General features: G+C 38.1%; 1 protein-coding gene across 1 annotated transcript in view; it reads right to left on the bottom strand.

The window, feature by feature from the left end:
* Window positions 1-621: 621 nt before the first annotated feature.
* The window catches only part of LOC145662897 (enoyl-[acyl-carrier-protein] reductase, mitochondrial-like), a 34,962-nt gene continuing 17,296 nt past the window's right edge, over window positions 622-18,287 (bottom strand). The window contains exons 3-4 of the mRNA XM_081728892.1: window positions 7,118-7,392; window positions 622-1,191 (exon numbers count right to left, since the gene is read on the bottom strand). Of these exons, the coding sequence (XP_081585018.1) occupies window positions 783-1,191; window positions 7,118-7,392 (684 nt within the window). The 3' untranslated portion in view covers window positions 622-782. The remainder of the gene's footprint in view (window positions 1,192-7,117; window positions 7,393-18,287) is intronic.

The raw sequence follows: 18,287 nt of genomic DNA, 5'->3' as shown, positions 1-18,287 counted from the left end.
CTTAGACATGTTTGCGCCAACTAATGCATTATCACAATTTGGCCTCTTTGAAAGACAGAGAGGTGTACCATTTTGCACTGCCTTCGTACTTAAAACAACGTCCAAGATCTTCACACACATCCTCAGTGTTACTACTCAATACATTTTACGCGCCGCAAACAAGTACCAAGTACTTCAATTGTTTTAATAGTCATCTGTACGTCCTTTTCTTTGATTTATTCTCTTTCACAAATCTTAGTTTCAAAAGGTTTCGGTTCGTTTGGAAATCGATCTTGGGTTTTCTTCTGGGGGATGATTAGTATCTCCACTTGTCGCTGAACTAACAGCGATAGGAACCGCGATCTCCTGCTTGCCTGTCTACCACATGACCATAATTCCTTCAAGTCTCCATAAAATATTGTAGAGGGAAACAAGGTATAAGCAGAGAACACAAAAAAAGGTTATATTCTGTCTATAATAGTTTAAGTGATAAGCGAGAAAACGAGATTTGTGTGCTTGCCGATCTGACTATCAGATTTACATTATTTTATGAACATGGCTATCGAATACGAAACTTACTCAAGTTATAAGAAAGGAGAAGTCATATTTCGTAGGTAACACTATCTACAATGAACACCACAGTTTATAAAAATAAATCATTTAATATTAAAAGTCTTAAGTTATTACAATAAATGAATCATTACAGCGAATCTTTACTTGAGTTCAGTAATATTACGTTACGTAAACTAAGCTTGTCTATTCACCAATACGAACTTCGACTTTCCTGAAAATATAGAATATAATTACGATTTCGAGAAATCCAATATAAATTTACGTCCTGCGAAACCTTGAAGTGCCAGAGCATTTTTCAAGGCTACGTTATATTCACAAAATGGCACCAATTCGTGAATTGGGGGTTTCAGTTGTCCAGATCTGATCATATTGAAGATATCGTCTAGCATCTCTTGTCTCTTCGGATTTTTCAAATTGTCCTTTGTCCATTGAGTCATCCAATAACCAACTACCCGAATGTCCTTGAAAATCAGAGCAGACGTTGGAACAGTGACTGGTTCACGTGACATTCCACCATACGTCACCATCACTCCCTTCTGTCCAAGATGCCGCAACATATTTAAAGCATTCTTTCCTCCAACACAATTTAAAGCTAACTTAGGTTTCTTCAATCCACCTTTTTTAAATAATTCTGTGGTTCTAAAACAAACAAACAAAAGAAACCGATAAAGTCAGTATTGTGAAACAATAGAAAACTTATGCAATAAAAATGAATGAGTAAAACTGAAACATCGTAAACAAAATAACAGAAGACAATCAAAATTTATTTTCGGGGAAAGAATCAAAGTTGTATGTTAAAAATTACAACAGAAAAACTACATAATATTTTACCAATGTATGCAAGATTTTGACCTTTTTAAATTACCGTCATATGACTCATCCTAGATATGAACTTTTCTGCAAAAATGAAGCTACATCTGTTCAAATCAAAGAATATTATAGTACACATTTAATGTTTTTGAATGATTTTAACTCGTTTATTTAGGACGATATTTACATGTACCATTCTCAGGTGTGTAAATATGAAACCGAATTTTATGTACAGAAAAGACACAGTAATTGTATGACAATGCTAAGAACTATTTTATTCGAAATATTGGCTATCCTGCTATCGTTCCGGCAATTTGTGGATGCCAGACAAAAAAGTTCTTTTTGTGCTACAAACCAATTATCAAGCCATTTTCATAAGTTATGAAATGTTGGTCACCAAGTGCGTGTCCCATGGATGCAAATAAATGAAAATCGGAAGGCGCCAAGTCTAGTGAGTAAGCTGCATGCGGAAGAATTTTCCAGCCAAATGTCACAATCGTTTCCTTGACCAGTTTTGATGTGTGTGAGGGTGCATTATCGTGAAGCACAATCACTTTATGTTGTCTTTGGTCATATTCTGGTAGTTTTTCACGCAAAGCTTGATGCAAATCGATCATTTGTTGTCGGTAATGTTGGGTGTTAACAGTTTCGTCACGTTTCAGCAGTTCATAATAGATCACTCCTTTCTGATCCCACCAAACACAAAGCATTGTCTTCCGTCCATAGCGGTTAGGTCTTGCATTCGATGTCGCCGGTTCTCCTGCAGTTACCCATGATCTTTTACGCTTAAGATTCTCGAAATAGATCCACTTTTCGTTACCAGTAACAATTCGATGGAGAAATGATTTTCTTTTGTAACTGGCTAGCAGAATTTCGCAAGTGTTTTTTCGGTTTTCCTGATGTCGTTCAGTCCATGCATGTGAAGCCCATTTTCCCACCTTCTAAATCTTGCACATGGCTTTTAAACGTATGGAAACTGCTTCTCGTGTCACATTTAATTGATCCGCGGGTTGTTGTTGCGTTTGAGCGTCATCCAAATCCAACAAAGTTTGCAATTCGTTGTCTGTAAAGTCTGTTGGTGGTCTTCCATGTTCGTTTCTCACGTCAAAATCGCCTTTTAAATTTTTTAAACCACTCATAGCACTGTGACTTAGCAAGAGGATGATCACCGTAAGCTTTGATAAGCGTGCGATGCGATTCTGCAGCAGTTTTCTTCAAATAGTAACAAAAAAATCAATGCTGTCCGCAAATCGTAGTTTGTAGGTACTAATTGCGCCACGTTCAACGCTATTAAACATCACACTAACATGAAACTTGTCTGGTTGTGAGTTGCAAATCATTAACAAAAGTCAAAACAAGCAAGTGGCGTTCAGACGCAGTTTTACAGCGGTGGATTCGAATCCAAAACAATGTTTGGGAGAGAAATGGAATACAAGATCTAACTAATTTCTTTCATATAACACTATTTTAATATCACTACATAATAGTAGGAAGAAATGGCATTAGCAATCACATATGATGAAATTTAAGTATATTTTATAATGAAAATGTGCGATACAACCTTAATTTACTTGTCTAAGACTACCTGATACTAGATTATTGTTGTAACAGATATAGTTGTTCTTAATAAAAACTTGAATTTGGATGTGTATGGTAGGGGGTTGTCTAACTTTATTCCCTTCTGTAATCATTCTTAAATGTAAGAGGCGGAATGAAAATTACTCTGCTTGTAAATGTATGACCTGGGATCGAATCAGGGATCTCTAGCACTACAGGTGAGCATCATCATTAAGTGTTTTAGCTTTGAATTTGGCAAGGGTACGATTAACAATCGAAACCGTGTTTTAAGAATAGTTTTCGACTAATAATCCTATCCATACTAAATTCTAACCTAACATCTTCCTTAACTACATTCTCTACCGATGACAGCCACGTCCTCTGAACATATAAGAAAAGTAAACTCTCTCTTACGAAATATATAAGTTCGATATTATGCCAAAAAAACACTACTTAATTATACGACACTGATTCACTTGTCTCCTGCTATTCCTATTGCTTTATTTCTCTTGCACCTTCACAATCAAAAATGTGTCAATTTACTCCGGGTTAATGATTTATTTTAACAAAAGAAACACTGACTAAAGCTTAAAACCCACTTTATTTTAAATTATAATTTGTAACGGTTTCAGATTTTGTTAAAATAATCAATCCGAAGCCATAGATAGTCTTACTTATCATAGTGATTCATGCTCACTATATGGAATTTATAAACGTAAAGAGCTTAAGTGTACAGTATTTAAAAATCATGTTTTCAGAAAATCTTGCTGCTAATAACAGTACTGGTTAGAATAATATACCCGCTTCAAAAGTACTATTTGTGGTTTTGCTGGAGTTAATCCATCTTTGTTTTTCAGGATTTGAACTATGGAGTGTCGAGTTGAAAAGAAGGGTATTCTCAGACATGTTTTTCTGTACGAGTTCAACAAAGGTTCTCGTGCTGCAGAGGCGTCCAGACAAATCTGTGCAGTGTACAGAGAGGATGATATTGGTGAAAGAACCACTCTGAAATGGTTTGACAGGTTCTGAACTGGAAATTTTGACCTGAACGATGCCCCACGTTCTGGTCTCCCATCTAAATTTGATGAGAACCATTTAAACAACTTGATTCACCGTGAACTTTTGCGCGTCACCTTCAACATTTGGGAAAGGTTCAGAAACTGGATTTGTGCGTGCTTCCTTCGCCCAGTGTAGACATGTTCTTTGCTTGCTCACCGTCGTGAATCATTGTGAATCCTGTTTCATTTACATATTGTTACCGGAGATGAGAAATGGGGCCTTCGTAAAATTTGAAAAGAGGAAGGAACGGGTCGTCCAAACAGAAAGGCAACATCACGTCCCAAATAGGATTTGCATCCCAAAACGACAATGCTGTGTGCCTGGTGGAACATGGAAGAAATTATCCACAGTGAAACTCCTATCTCGTAATCGTACCATCACTGCTCCTGTATACTGTGATCAACTTCAATGTGTCCATGTGCCCATGCAGCACTTCAAGATAAAAGGCCAAATAAACAACATGGCATCATCATTCACATGGACAACGCTAGACCACGTATGGTAAACATGACAACTGTTTCCATTCAATAGCTTAAATGGAAGCTTCAATAGCATTCAATGCTCTTCATCCAATGCATTCCCCAGATATGGCATTACCATCTTTTCCGGTCCCAGTCGAATGCACTCCGTAACACACAATTCGAAAACGATGAACAGTTGCTAAATATAATTGATGACTTTTATGCATTCAAGCCATCGATTTTTTCGTAAACACACGCAACAAAAGCTTGAAAGTTGGCTATTTGTTAGCAGCTTAGTGTACTGAATTATTCTACATAGATTTATAATTTTTGATATTTAAATAAAAAGGTTGACGCCTACATTTTAACTGAGGATCTGTAATTATTGCTTCGTATTGATACAATTTGTTACATACTCTCTCAACATTTTCTACTGTTTTGTTGCAACTAAGTATATGAAAACTTTTGGCAAAATAATATCACTTTAGCCTGTGTTTGATTCTGATGACGGGTACTCGATTCAAGTATTAGAAATATTGATGTTGAAATGACATTATCTACCCAGAAATAATAAGAAAGTTAGTACATTTTTCATATCAGATTGTCTGTTATTGCGCCTTTGAATGTCAAAACTGAGAGTAGATTTATTGTGATTTTAAAATAACTTCTGAAACCATATATGTACTATTTTGTTGAATGCTCTTCTACCATTTTTCTGGCAATATCAAAATTCCGTCGGTATTGAATTTCTGTGGTTAACTGGTTATATATATATATATATATATATATAAAGACGTAGTTTTCACAAACTTCTTTTGAAACTAAACACAATTCAGGAAGTTCTGTTCTGAAGATCCAAGCAAATAGTCTGGCGGTGTTAGATCCGAGCTATATGGTGGATCAACCAAGTTCTCAATTCCTGACGAGTCGTTGAACGATATATGCAGTTTGGCGTTGTTAGCGTGGTATACGACACCTATGCTAACCATTCCTTTTGAATTGCTAGGTGCCTCGCGCTAACTCTCGACAGTAGAGGTCCGAGTCTATCGTTCTGTTCGGCGGCTGTAGCTCGTGATGCACGATACCCTTCCAATCTAACCAACGAACAGCATCACCTTCCTAGGCGTCAGCGTGGGCTTTTTCAAGACTGTGGAGCTTTTCCTTGCTTTGATCATGATCTTTCTTGCAGATTGTTGTCATTGGTTTTCCACCTTCCATCACTTGCGATCAACCGCTTCAGAAATGACTCAAGTTCATTACGTTTCAGTGAAGATTCGCAGACAGAAATTTAATTAATTTCTTTGAGTCAGATCATGTAATATCCAAACGCCGAACTTCTTCTCGTCGCTAGTTTTCTCCAAATGGTTTAACACTGTTTGGTGAATGTTTAGGTCATTCGCGATATCGTAACTGCTTAGAGGTTGGTCCTGGTCGACTTTTGCCAGAATATCATCCATTTTTACTGTAATTGGTCGGCACTGCGAGGAGAATCTTGCGCAACCAAGTTTTGAAAACGAAAGCGACTGAAGCACCTTTTGGCTGTTGCTTTTGATAACGTATCTTGCTATAGACGGAACAAAATTCTTTACAGGCCTGTGCAAGGTTTGCGCCTTTATCGAAATAAAATTGTAAACTACAACAGTTTGACGGAAGTTCACTTATCTTCACGGCGCAATACCTTACGTCTGATTTCAGAATTTCAACATCTTTTGCACATCTACTAGCTTTAACTGTCAGCTGTCAAATAACGCTGAGACTCATATGCTCTGAGATTTGGGACACTAACGCCATTTCGTGCCCTAAAGGCTCACTGCTCTTTAGACTACTTGATATATTATGATGATACTTATTATATTTTAGTAATTATATGAACCCTCACTTGATTTTGTACATTATGATTGATTGTTACCTTAACTATATATCCTAAATGGATATTGTTCAATGCTTGTAAAGCTTAATAGAATATTCAGTTCTATTCTGAACACTGATAATATTTTAAGAAATTATTCGCCTTCTTATTACATAAGAATGAAACATTCTATACTTGAACATGTCCTGGTATCTTGTAAATTGAGGATCGAGGCTGTGTATTCAGTTCCTACCAGCTAATGAAAAAATTATGGATATTATTCGACAACTGTGAATGTATTTATTTATTTTGTATGTAACCTGGAACACAAATTATGCAACATCTTGGATATCTTTTTCGGTACAAGTCGGAAGTAAGAACGTTAACGTAGACTGTCATTACTTTAGATGCTCCTCATGGCACACATAACATATTTTCCACCTTAGATACACTTACGCCAACTAATCATGTACCCTCAATCTAGCATCTTTGAAAATCAGAGAGATTTCTCCCTTGAAACTCAGAGGGACTACAATCTGCCCTCTTCAGCATACATCTCCGTTTTACCCCGCCGAAGTACTAGAGACGATCACCTAACATATCAGTATCAACGAGTAGACGCTGCAAGCACATCCTCAGTGTTACCTCCTTATATATCTTACGTGTTGCGAACTACAGCTGCTTCATCTTTCGATTACTATCTTTATATAATACGCTATAGAATAAGATGCAGAAATAAAATATACTCAAGTTTGTCAAGATATCTTATCCTATACATTCAGTTTATAAACATTATAATTACAGTTTTCTAAACATATAAATAAATTACCTTAAATCCTCTTCCACTAGAACATGAGTGGACCCTAAATCAGTCAAGTAGTTTTTCAGTTCATCTAGATTATCTCTTTTCCTTACAATATTCACAGTATCAATGCCCCATGCTTTGCACATTTGTATCACATTTTGTCCTACAGCACTATTAGCACCATTCTGAATAACAGGTTCATCCTTCTTTAAAGATACAAAATCTTTTAACATCCTATAAGCTGTACATGGGTTTACCGCCACAGTTGCCGCCTGAACTACGTCGATATCATTAGGAATCTGAAATGATAGAAAATACATGCATGTATTTCTGGATTATAATAAAGAAATTCTTCATAATGAACATTGGCTCAAATATCAATTCATACTGAACATATTATATAGCTATGACGATAAAAGAAAAAAAATCAATAAACAATACATGCCGCCAGTATGTTTAAAAATGATGAGAAAAAAATGAATTGCCTGAATAATAGCTGACATGGGTAATAATAACGTAGAAAGTTTACTGTATATTATAAATGTATACTAAAGACGAATCCACATACAAACGAAAATATGTATTTAAAAAGGAACTTTGGTTTATCATAAGATATAAAGCGGAAGTTCTTTAATATCCTGACGTAAACCTCTTACTGCTGAAAGAACATGTTTCTACAGCAAACATTTGGTACGCGCTGTATGCCGTTGCGTGCATAATTTTATACAGTAACACTGAGCTCCTTACGACAGAAATGAAACTGGGAATGTTACAGCAACGATACCTTTTCTGCGGTTCATTCATTGTTCGAAAAAAATCTTAGTCATAAGGACTCAAAAGGTATTCCAGTATCTTCAACCCCACTCATGCACGTCACATCACGTATGGCATCTGGTATTGTCATGGAGGCAGGCCCGTAACCATGCAAAATGGGTAGAGAGGCAAGTTGGGCTAAGCCCACTAAACAGGGTCAGAACCCGACTTGATTTCGATTTGTAGAGTTATCCATTTTCCATAAATTTAATGCAATATGTCTTCTCAAAATATGCCTATATAATGATTAACCCAAGCATTATTTAAAAAAAAAAAAAAAATGTGAATTTCAACCTTCTTACCGTTTTCTTGATCAATATCAGAGTCGAAGAGGAAGATAGAAGTACATTTCTTTTCGTCTATCGAGTACTTATGATTTGATGTGACTAAAAAAATTCGTCTTTTGGCACGCGTAGGAAAAAGGAGGGAAAAGAATCAGTATAAAGTTCATACTAATAATTAAATGATATAATGTGCAATTCAATCCTACGCAAGCCGTTTCAAATGTTTTGTGTTTATCCGAGAAAAACTGCTCAGGATAAAAGCAGCACGTTCTGATTATAACCTGAATTGTGACCTCAACGCAAGTTACTCTAGTTTCTTTTGGTGTTACTAACGATTCATTTTGATAATTCTAGCATGTGTTGATTTGAGATCTTTCTACCACTTTTACTTTTTATAAAATATGCCTATCCGAATAGAGAAACAACGAAGGTGATCAGAGTTGCGATGCGTCTTAATTATTTTATAGCAATGTTACGCATATTATGAAGATTGTAGCAAATTACAAAAGGTGATTAAATATTCGTACGCATTTACAAAAAAGTTTACTTTAAGTTCCTTCTATGTTTCAGAATCCCGTATTTTTTAAGTTTTCTTCTAAGTATCACACAAATGAATCTATTATTTTAAAATTTCTTACCACAATTGTTATTAGTAATAAAAAAAAATAAAAAAAACGCTATTTACTGAAACACTAAACACTGGCGAGATGTTTTCATTGTCTACTAGAACCATTTTTGCTCTAGTAAATGTTGCTCTGGTACACTAGTTTTAATGTTAATGAAACTTATATTCTTTGTAAAGTACCATGTCACATGGAAATCATGATCATTGAGAAGGAAAACTTATTCTTTATTTTCAGCTTTAGAAAGAAACTGTCACCACTGAACTCCTGAGGACACAGAGTGGTTACCACTTTGAGGATATATGTTTGGAGCAAAACCATGATGAGCTCGTCTCCTTTGTTCATATTGCTTTGGACTGACTTGTCATGGTTTTATCAGCATAAACATCGTTTATGAGTTGAAACGCTTTGGCTTCTGGGTGACGTGACTTAATGTAATCGAAGATTCTGATTGCATATTCCGACCAAGTATTAGCAGGAGGCACTTTGTTCCAAATCATACCCACATCAACAAGAACTTCGTAAGCTGGAAGACAAGGCTCTTCATCAAGATTTAATGTTGAAAGGAACTTTGACTTAATTGGCTTGTGAAATTCACCATCAGTTGTAAACAAAGATAGAACTACTGGTGTGACTCTATAATCCAAAATTCTTTCTAGAGTCATATATGGTGTTTCTCCTCCAGTACGAACTTCAATGATTTGTTTCATGGCCTTATGGTCTTGGAGTTTCTCTTGCTTGCTTTTTTACAGATTTCGCTACATCTGGTTTGAATGTGATATATTTTAATTTAGAAATGCGACTGTCAATAGGATTGTTTCCTGTTGAAAGTCGTTCTAGAACCTCTTCTACAACCGCGTTTCCGTGCATATGAGCTTCAGGGACGCTTTTAATTGCTTCAGGAGAGGCAGGCTTTCCTGTACTAAGAGAACGAAGTTGAGGCTGGTCAAGATCCCATGGATTTGAGTCCCATTCTTTCAGTGCTCTTTCTATCCCATCAATTACGTCGAGATCTTTACGTTTTCTTGAAGGACCAATTTCAGGATGATAGTGATCATTTCTTTGTACTTGAGTAGTTCTCAGCAACTGTTCTCGTAAATGCTTTACTGCTAGTCTACTGAGAATGTTTATTTATCATTATGTGGTTCTTCGTAAAGTTTATCCAACCACTACTTTCCCTGTTTTTCGATTGTTTATTTATCGTCATTTCGATAACTTGATCCGGAGCGAGTTTGCTGTAGCTTTTTTCACTTAATGAGATTGAATAAATGCTGGCCATATTATCTTTTTGATCTTCTGGCAGTATTGACATCCTCCAATAGTAAAGAGAAAGAAATCGGTTGTAATTTTATTTCCATATGCTGCCAATAATGGGAGCATGTTGCGACAACTTGATAGGTATTCAGAAAAACTAGTTCCGCTTCTAATGCAGTGATAACGTTGGAAGAGAATTTCGATACAGCCAAAACTTAGCCATATTAGAATCACTTTCTAATAGCTACCTTCTTAAATAACTTGTCCACGAACGTCTTAAATGATTGAGATTGAACGAAGTCTTCATATTCTTGTTCTGATTTTAATTTCAAAATTTTCTTGACATCGTTTAGAATGCTGTTGTCTTCTTCAATTACTTTTTCTAACAGCATTTACAACAAGGCTTCTGCTGTTAATTTATGAAGCCTCATAGCTCTGTTGTAATGTTTCCCAGTCCTGCCTTTTGTATACCTTCTGGAGCTATGAGACTGGATGCTACAGCCAATTCTTCAATCCCACTTCCTGCATACCTTTTGACAAATGCACTCAAATATTACATTTCAAATCTGAAAATGAAATCTTTGAGTTTTACGTCCCACGCTTATGCCGGTTAGGCTAAAGGAGACAGTGATGATGAGTAATGAATGAAATGGTGGGATGAAGAAAGTGGGAGGAAACGGGAGAACCCCGAGAAAACCCACGCACACGGTGTTTGTCCACCACAAAGTTCACTTGGCGGGGGCTGGGATCGAACCCGGGACCCCAAGCACCAGAGGTGAACATATTACATTTCAGTATGAAAACCTCCTAATACGGCAACAACTTTAGTCCATTTACAAGGTTGTGTACATAGAAACTCTGGACAGAAACAATTTCTTTATTTAAACATTTTTTCTTTGAAAATATTTTCTTGCCTCTTATCGTTTATAAGTTGTAGCTACAACTTTAATATGGCGGCCATTTTTCTTAAAAAATGGCAATACTGACTCGTACGGAGGTGGATAAAATGTCAGTTGAGACAGAAACAACAATTTTAATTACTTTTTCAAACATTTTTTCTTTGAAAAACTTTCTCTGTCTCTGTTCGTTTTCGCGTTATATCTTACTTTAATATGGCCGCCATTTTCCAAAGTGGCGTCCAAAAGCCACCATTTAGAAAAGGACTTCCCCTCTAAATTTCTTCTAAAGGGCATACAGATTGTTTCAAAAATAATAATAATAAAAAAAAGGTCCCGCATTACCCATTCGCGGGTCTCAAGTTTCTGACTAGACTATATGCTGTCTTCTCTTTCACTATTACACAAATAGCATTTAGGATTAGGATTTTTAGGTGTGCACTTTTTCTGCTAGAATAAATACAAGCTCTCCGATTGAATTCGGCATGCCAAATGTTGCTTCCAGTTGGAAACAGAGATATTTTCCCACTCCCCTCCTTTTGGGCACATCTCTTTATTCCCATAAATCTGCCTTCAATTCCATTTCTCTAATTTATTCTTCTTTTACTGCTACTTTTTAAAATGTTATTCCAAATTTCCCAGTCATCATGGACTGATGTGCTGTTTCTTGTGCGAGAATTTTGACAAATAGTTGGTACTTTCTCTGGTTTCAAACAACGCAGGTGCACAATTTCCAAAGCGAACCAACTTTTTCAGCCAGAGAAGTTTCATGATTTGGAGACAAAATTGTTTGTAGTTACCGTTACAAATATATGACGGGTGCTACTGACTGTTTAGAACAGCAAGGTTTAGACGAAGAACAATGGGGTTCCCCGGTGGCTCAGTAGTAGAGTGCTCATCTCTGGTGCAAGTGGTCCCTAATTCGTTCCCAGCTCGTCAAGTGGCTTTTGTGGTGGACAAACATGGTGTGCGTGGGCTGTTCCCGGGAGGAGAAACGGTTCACGATGTCATTTTCAGACTGCACACACATAACGGTGATACTTTTTTTCTTTTCTTCCACTTCTGTAGTAAAGTCAGCGAGAGGATATGGAGGCTCTGGCAACATTGCTTCGCGCAACCATTCTGGACAGATGCACTACAGGGGATGTTCTAAGAGCTCGCTGGGCTTTATCCCCCTTGACGAACAATCAGCTGCATTATCTTCACTCTTGGTATGCGACCATTGTGACGAAGGCAAAATTCCTTGTATTTTCGCTACCCGATTTGAAACGAAAGTTTTCCACTTATCAGGTGACTGGGCTAACCAAGCCAACACAACCGTAGAGTCAGTGAAAGCCCTTGTATCTTGAACGTTTACACTGATGGCATTCGCAACTGTTTTTAACAATTTGGCCAGCAACAATGCGGCACACAGTTCCAATCGGGGTAGGAAAACTGTTTTGATGGGAGCAACTTTGGTTTTTGCAGCGATGAGTCTCACGTCGACATGACCGTTAAGACGCTCTGCTCATAAATAGGCGACTGCAGAATAGGCCTGCTCACTAGCATCAGAGAAGCCTATTAATTGACAGCTGACGGCGTCAGAGGGCACAATGCATCATTCGACCTTCACTTCACGGAGCAAAAACAACTCATCGCAGTACTCTCGCCAGGGTGCACTTATTTCAAAGGGGAGGGGGTCGTCCCAACCGAAACTTTCCTTCCACAATGATTGTAACATCATCTTGGCCTAATGGTTACTGAGGAGAGGAGGCCAAGGGGATCAAAAATCTTGGCAATCTCTGACAACACTTTTCGTTTTGTCCACACTGCAGGGGGAGGGGGAGACACTACGTTGAACCCAAACTCGTCGCTAACGAGTGACCATTGTACTCCGAGGGTCTTGATGTTGTTATCGGTGTCAAAGTTGAATTGTAGGTCAATTTCACGCATGTGGGGAGGAACAGCCTGGAGAACTTCCGGTTCGCTAGATAGCCACTTTCGAAGTGCGAACCCTCCTTCTCGCAAAAGTTGAATCAGCTGTTGTTGTAGCTCAATTGCTTCGCTCACACTAGCTGCACCTCCGAGGAAGTCATCCATGAAAAAATCTCTTCTCACCGCCTTCGCTGCTAAAGGATACTTCTCCCCTTCTTCTTCAACTACCTGGAGCAAGCATCTGGTTGCCAAGAAGCTAGCAGATGCAGTACCGTACGTCACTGTTAACAAACGGTAGTCTTCGATTGGTGCACTTAGAGAATCTCTCCACACAATTTTTTGGAAGTCGACGTCGTCCTTGTGCACTAACACTGCCCGGTACATTTTTGCAATATCCGCACATAAGGGAACACGATGCTCACGAAAACGAACAAGAATCGGGAAAATATCGTCCTGCAATTTTGGCCCCACCATGAGCTGATTCAGAGATACACCCGAAGTTGTTCTTGCTCTCCCATCGAAGACCACTCGCACCTTCGTAGTGGAGCTGGTAGGCTTCAAAACAGCATGATGTGGTAGGTAACAACTAGTATCAACTGGAACATTTCTCTCGCTTGGGGGAATTAGTTCCATATGCCCTAACTGAATATATTCCCTCATGAAGTCGCGATATTGTTGCTGAAGGGAGGGTTGTTTAGCTAACTTCCGTTCGGTATTTAATAGTCTCTTCACTGCGATTTCACGTGATCTGCCTAATGGGGCTGTGTTACCCCTGAAAGGTAGTCTCACCACATAACTTCCATGCTCGTCACGGTGGTGTGTAGCTACAAAGTGTTCTTCACAGCTCCTTTCTTCCTTGGACAGGCATTTTGTAAGTGGGAGCTCTTCTAACTTCCAAAACTGGCGAAGAGCTTCATCGATCTCGCAGGAAACTCGATGTGACGTCACCGTTAGCTTCCCACTTGTCGGACCTATATTGCCAGATAGCACCCAGCCGAGACTAGTTTCTAATGCGACAGGCGTCCCGGCTGGCCCCATACACTTCCCGCTCAACGTAAGTGATGGAAACACGTCCGCTCCCAACAGAATGTCAATAGGGCCCACTACGTTGAAAGTGGGATCTGCTAATCTTAGGCCCTCTAAATGAGACCAGTTTGTAGCACTAGGACCCTTTTGTTTGGGTAGATCAGATGTAACTTTCTGAACTACCACAGCACGAGTTTCAAAAGTTTCACTTGTTCCCCCGAATGACTGAAACTGTAAGTCCACCATTGCACTCGTTGTCGCCACTCCTGCTCCTGTAATCCCGGAAATCACAATACTGGATTTCTTTTTCTTGAGACCCAGTTTTTGTACACAGTTCTCGGTGACGAAACTCGATTCACTCGCGCAATTTAGCATCGCTCTGAAGGGGTAATACACACCATTATTTCCTCTTACTTTCACGATGGCAGTACATAATAACACCTGTGGTACACTTGCGTCCGCTGCAACATGGGCCGTGATATTTGATTCACGCACTGGTGACTCAGCTCTCTCGTAGTGCAAGAGAGTATGATGTTTTTTAGCGCACTTGCGACACGTACTAGATGCGCACGTATCCTTTCTACACGATTTCCGAAGACAATTAAAACAGTTTTTTCTCTTTCACTAGGGTGACACGATCCGACACTTTGAGTTTTGTGAACTCCGCACATTTGTACAGGGGGTGGATTGCACTGCATACGTCACATAATGTTTGACAACGTTCACTGGTGGTAACATGGGAGGAAGTTTGTTTTTTGTCGCGATTATTTACTTGCTCACTACTTCCGGCGACGCGCGTTTTCCCGCCGGCAGACACTGCGAGCGCGCGGGCTCTGTTATCGAGGAACTCTACGAGCTGCTCAAATGATGGCTGTTCATTTGTTTTCAATGAAAGTTCCCACTGTCTACGACTTTCACTGTCCAGTTTATCCGTGATATGATAAACCAAGATAACATCCCAGTGTTCGACTGGTTACTCGAGCACCTTGAGGGACCGCGTGCACTCCATTGTGGTATCAATTAACTTACGTAGGGCGGCTGGAGATTCTTGTTGTATTACGGGTTGCGTAACTAAGCGCTTAATTGTCGCGTTCACTATTTCCCTCTTATTGTGATAACGTGCGTGTAAAATGTCTCACGCCTCTTTGTAGTTGCTGTCCGTGGTTTGCATCGCTTGAAGAAGTTGTGCTGGTTCCCCTTTCAAGGATGTTTTGAGATACTGCAACTTTTGAGCACCTGACAGATTTTTGTGATTGTGTACTGAAGCCACAAATAAATCGTAAAACGATAACCACTCATGGAGGTTTCCCAAAAACACTGGCAACTGAAACTGGGGTAGTCTTACGTCATTAGCAAGCTGCCTTTCAGACGAAGACGAAGGCTGAGCTCCTTTACTTCCCTCCAACTGAAAATCCATCAATTGCACACACATCTGGACTATTCTCTTGTCCATTTCCGCTAACTGTTCCTCTTCTTTTTCGAACTCCTCGTCTCCTGCCACCACCGAAATATCATCCAGCAGCTTTGAACACTCCTGCTGGAGTTCACTGACCTTCGCCTGATGCACCAAGATGGTTGCCGCTGCGGTAGCGTCCAACTCTGTGATGGCTTTTTCTTCGCGCGTAATTTTTGGCTTTAATGTTCTTTTCTTAATTTTTAGCGGCTCCATCTCTAAAACACTGCACTATGTTCGTGAGAGAAAAAAAAAAACACTCAATCACTAGTCTATTTGTTCACAGCAACAGTTCACATAGGCACAAGTAATTTGGCGCGGATGGACCATGTATACGCCGACCAAACAATAGTTTATTGTTTTGCGCATTTAATTAAACAGATAATGAGTTACTGAAAACAATAACAATTTATTTTGCATCTGGAATTTTGGACTGTATAAATTTGTATAGTTGCTGGAATCAATAAGTATTAGAATAAGAAAATCCAATACACAAACACTGAAGATCCCGCACTCGAGGCTTTTGCAGGAAAGCACAACACAACACTGACAAAAACATGCGGGAGGCGGCCTAACGGTATTTTTGAAAAGAAAGACAAGAGACCGCCAGAGTAAGATACTACAAATATAAACCATATTGACCTGCAGAGACATCTCTACAGCAAAACTGACACTACATAAAACATATATTTCGTTCCAAGTTTTGGAAATGCTGACAATAGGCTCAAATACTGAAAAAACATAAGCCTCCTTTTTTAAATTAATTTTATGATACAAACAGAGGGCAGAATGGCCCGAACAAATTGGTTTTCCTCGAAATATTTCAATGTATTTGGGGTAAAAGTGTTAAAATATGATTTATATTTCAAGACTGTCATTGTCACAACTTGCAACAATTCTCTATTTACTGCTGTTTCGTAAAAAAATGGCTGTCATTTTGATATTTTATATTGGATCGCCGAGAAAATCTATACAGCAAATTTAGAATGTCTCGTCCTTCTACCCTCAAAATTTAGAAGTCCAAAAATTGCACCCTATAGCGTGGATACCCGCTATTTTGAAATTTTATGTTGGATCGCCGCCAAAATACATACAGCTAATTTAGTGTGTCTCGTTCTTCTACTCTGAAAATTTCAACTTAAAATACCGAAAATTGCGCTTTGTAGCGTGGATACCCGCCATTTTAAAAAAAATGGCCTCCATTTTGAAATTTTAAGTTGATATGCCGCCAAAATCTACACAGGAAATTTACAGTGTCTTGTGCTTGTGCCCTAAAAATTTAACCTTAAAAGACCGAAAGTTGTACCCTGTACAGGCAGACAAACGAACAAATGTAAATCGAGCTATCTTCGAGGAACGTCAGTGACGTTCGCCAAATAGGAATACCAAATATATTAATTTAAAACAGAGATATAATTCATGTTTTATAAAATATATGTTTCAAAATGTCTTATATGAAATAAATATTTTCCAGCGTAAAATAAATGGTTTTATTGTTGAAATTCACTTTCTAGACTTTGTGCATTCAATTATGGGAATTTCCCGAGCACTTGTTGCAAGACGGTTCTTTCCCGAAAATTAATTTAAAACAATTAACAAAGATAATTCATATTTTATAAAGTAAATGTTTCAAAATGTTTTAAATATCTTTCAGTATGAAATAAATAGTTTTATTGTTGAAGTATTGTTCCGATGCTTTGTGCGTTCAATTGCGGGAATTTCCCGAGCACTTCTTTTACGAAGAGTTTTTCCCGAGAACGCACCTTTCTTTACTGTACATCGAAACTTCCACTAATACAGACGTTTGAATTCAGCACTTGAAATAGTAGCGTTACATAGTCTTCGGAACTCCGAGCATTAAGCTTTTTAAATTTGACAAGAATTTTTACGCTATTGCTGATTCTACGCTGGTGTTGATTCTACAGAATGCTTATTTGGAGAGTAGCAACAAATGACTGAACTAAACTGTTATTGTTGGAAAACCAAGTTTTACTGAAGAATACCTGTGTTAACTTGAAAGACGAGAAACAATACTAATAATTTTACTAATGTATTTACATATTTACTGGTAGTACCGGCACCTATGACCTTAAACCTGTCAAACGTATGAAGGATAACGTCCTTCAGCAAGCACACTATTCACGGAAAGTATTTTCTAAAAATATAAAATTGCATATTTTACTTCAAATAGACTAAAAGCATAATTCTTACATTAATTTGTTCTATAATTATCTCAAGCGAAGTTTTTTCTTTTTTTAATTTATACATTTATTTGTGCACTTAGAACTTTATAAAGGTCTTATGTAGAATGTTGTTGTATACTTTAACGTGAAAGCATCTAATTCCCCTAAGGAAAGTCCAAAGTCTGATAAAAATAACTTTCAATGTGATTACTTTAGTTGTACCAATCATGTACTAGCAAAAAGCTCAAAAACCCATGTGGGATTTAAGATGGGTTTTTTCGGACTAAGCTTACTTGGGCAAACACTGCTTGAACCTTTTCTGTCAGAAGTTATCCTGTACTCCTCTTGTAGGACTGATTCACACCCACATTCATGGTGAACGCTGCAATACCCATTTCCTGACTTAGAGGTCGCACTTCCTTGCCCGGGTCTTTTGTCACTTCCTCCTCCAATTGTTGGATGAATTTCGGTTTCGGTGGAAATCGGAACATCGTCTGTTTTCCCACCAACTGCTTCTCTGAATCTCATGTATAATTTTTTAGGGTTCAGGTAGCAGCAAACAGCTACTTTGCTGAATTTGAATGTCGGGTCTAATCAAAATGATGCTGGTAACTCTTCTCCAATACTTCAGTGGCTTCCATTCGTTGTTTGTAGTTCCTTTTGATACCCCTAGTGTATCTCAAACAACAGAATGAAAGCATATTTTGATTCTGAATTGTGACACCACATATTTATGCATAAGTGTCAT

The sequence above is a fragment of the Thermobia domestica genome, chromosome 10, assembly GCF_964235325.1.
Source record: "Thermobia domestica chromosome 10, izTheDome1.hap1.1, whole genome shotgun sequence".
NCBI classification, from domain to species: Eukaryota; Metazoa; Arthropoda; class Insecta; order Zygentoma; family Lepismatidae; genus Thermobia; species Thermobia domestica.
Note: the sequence above shows the minus strand (reverse complement) of the source record. Positions and strands in the feature narration are given on the sequence as shown.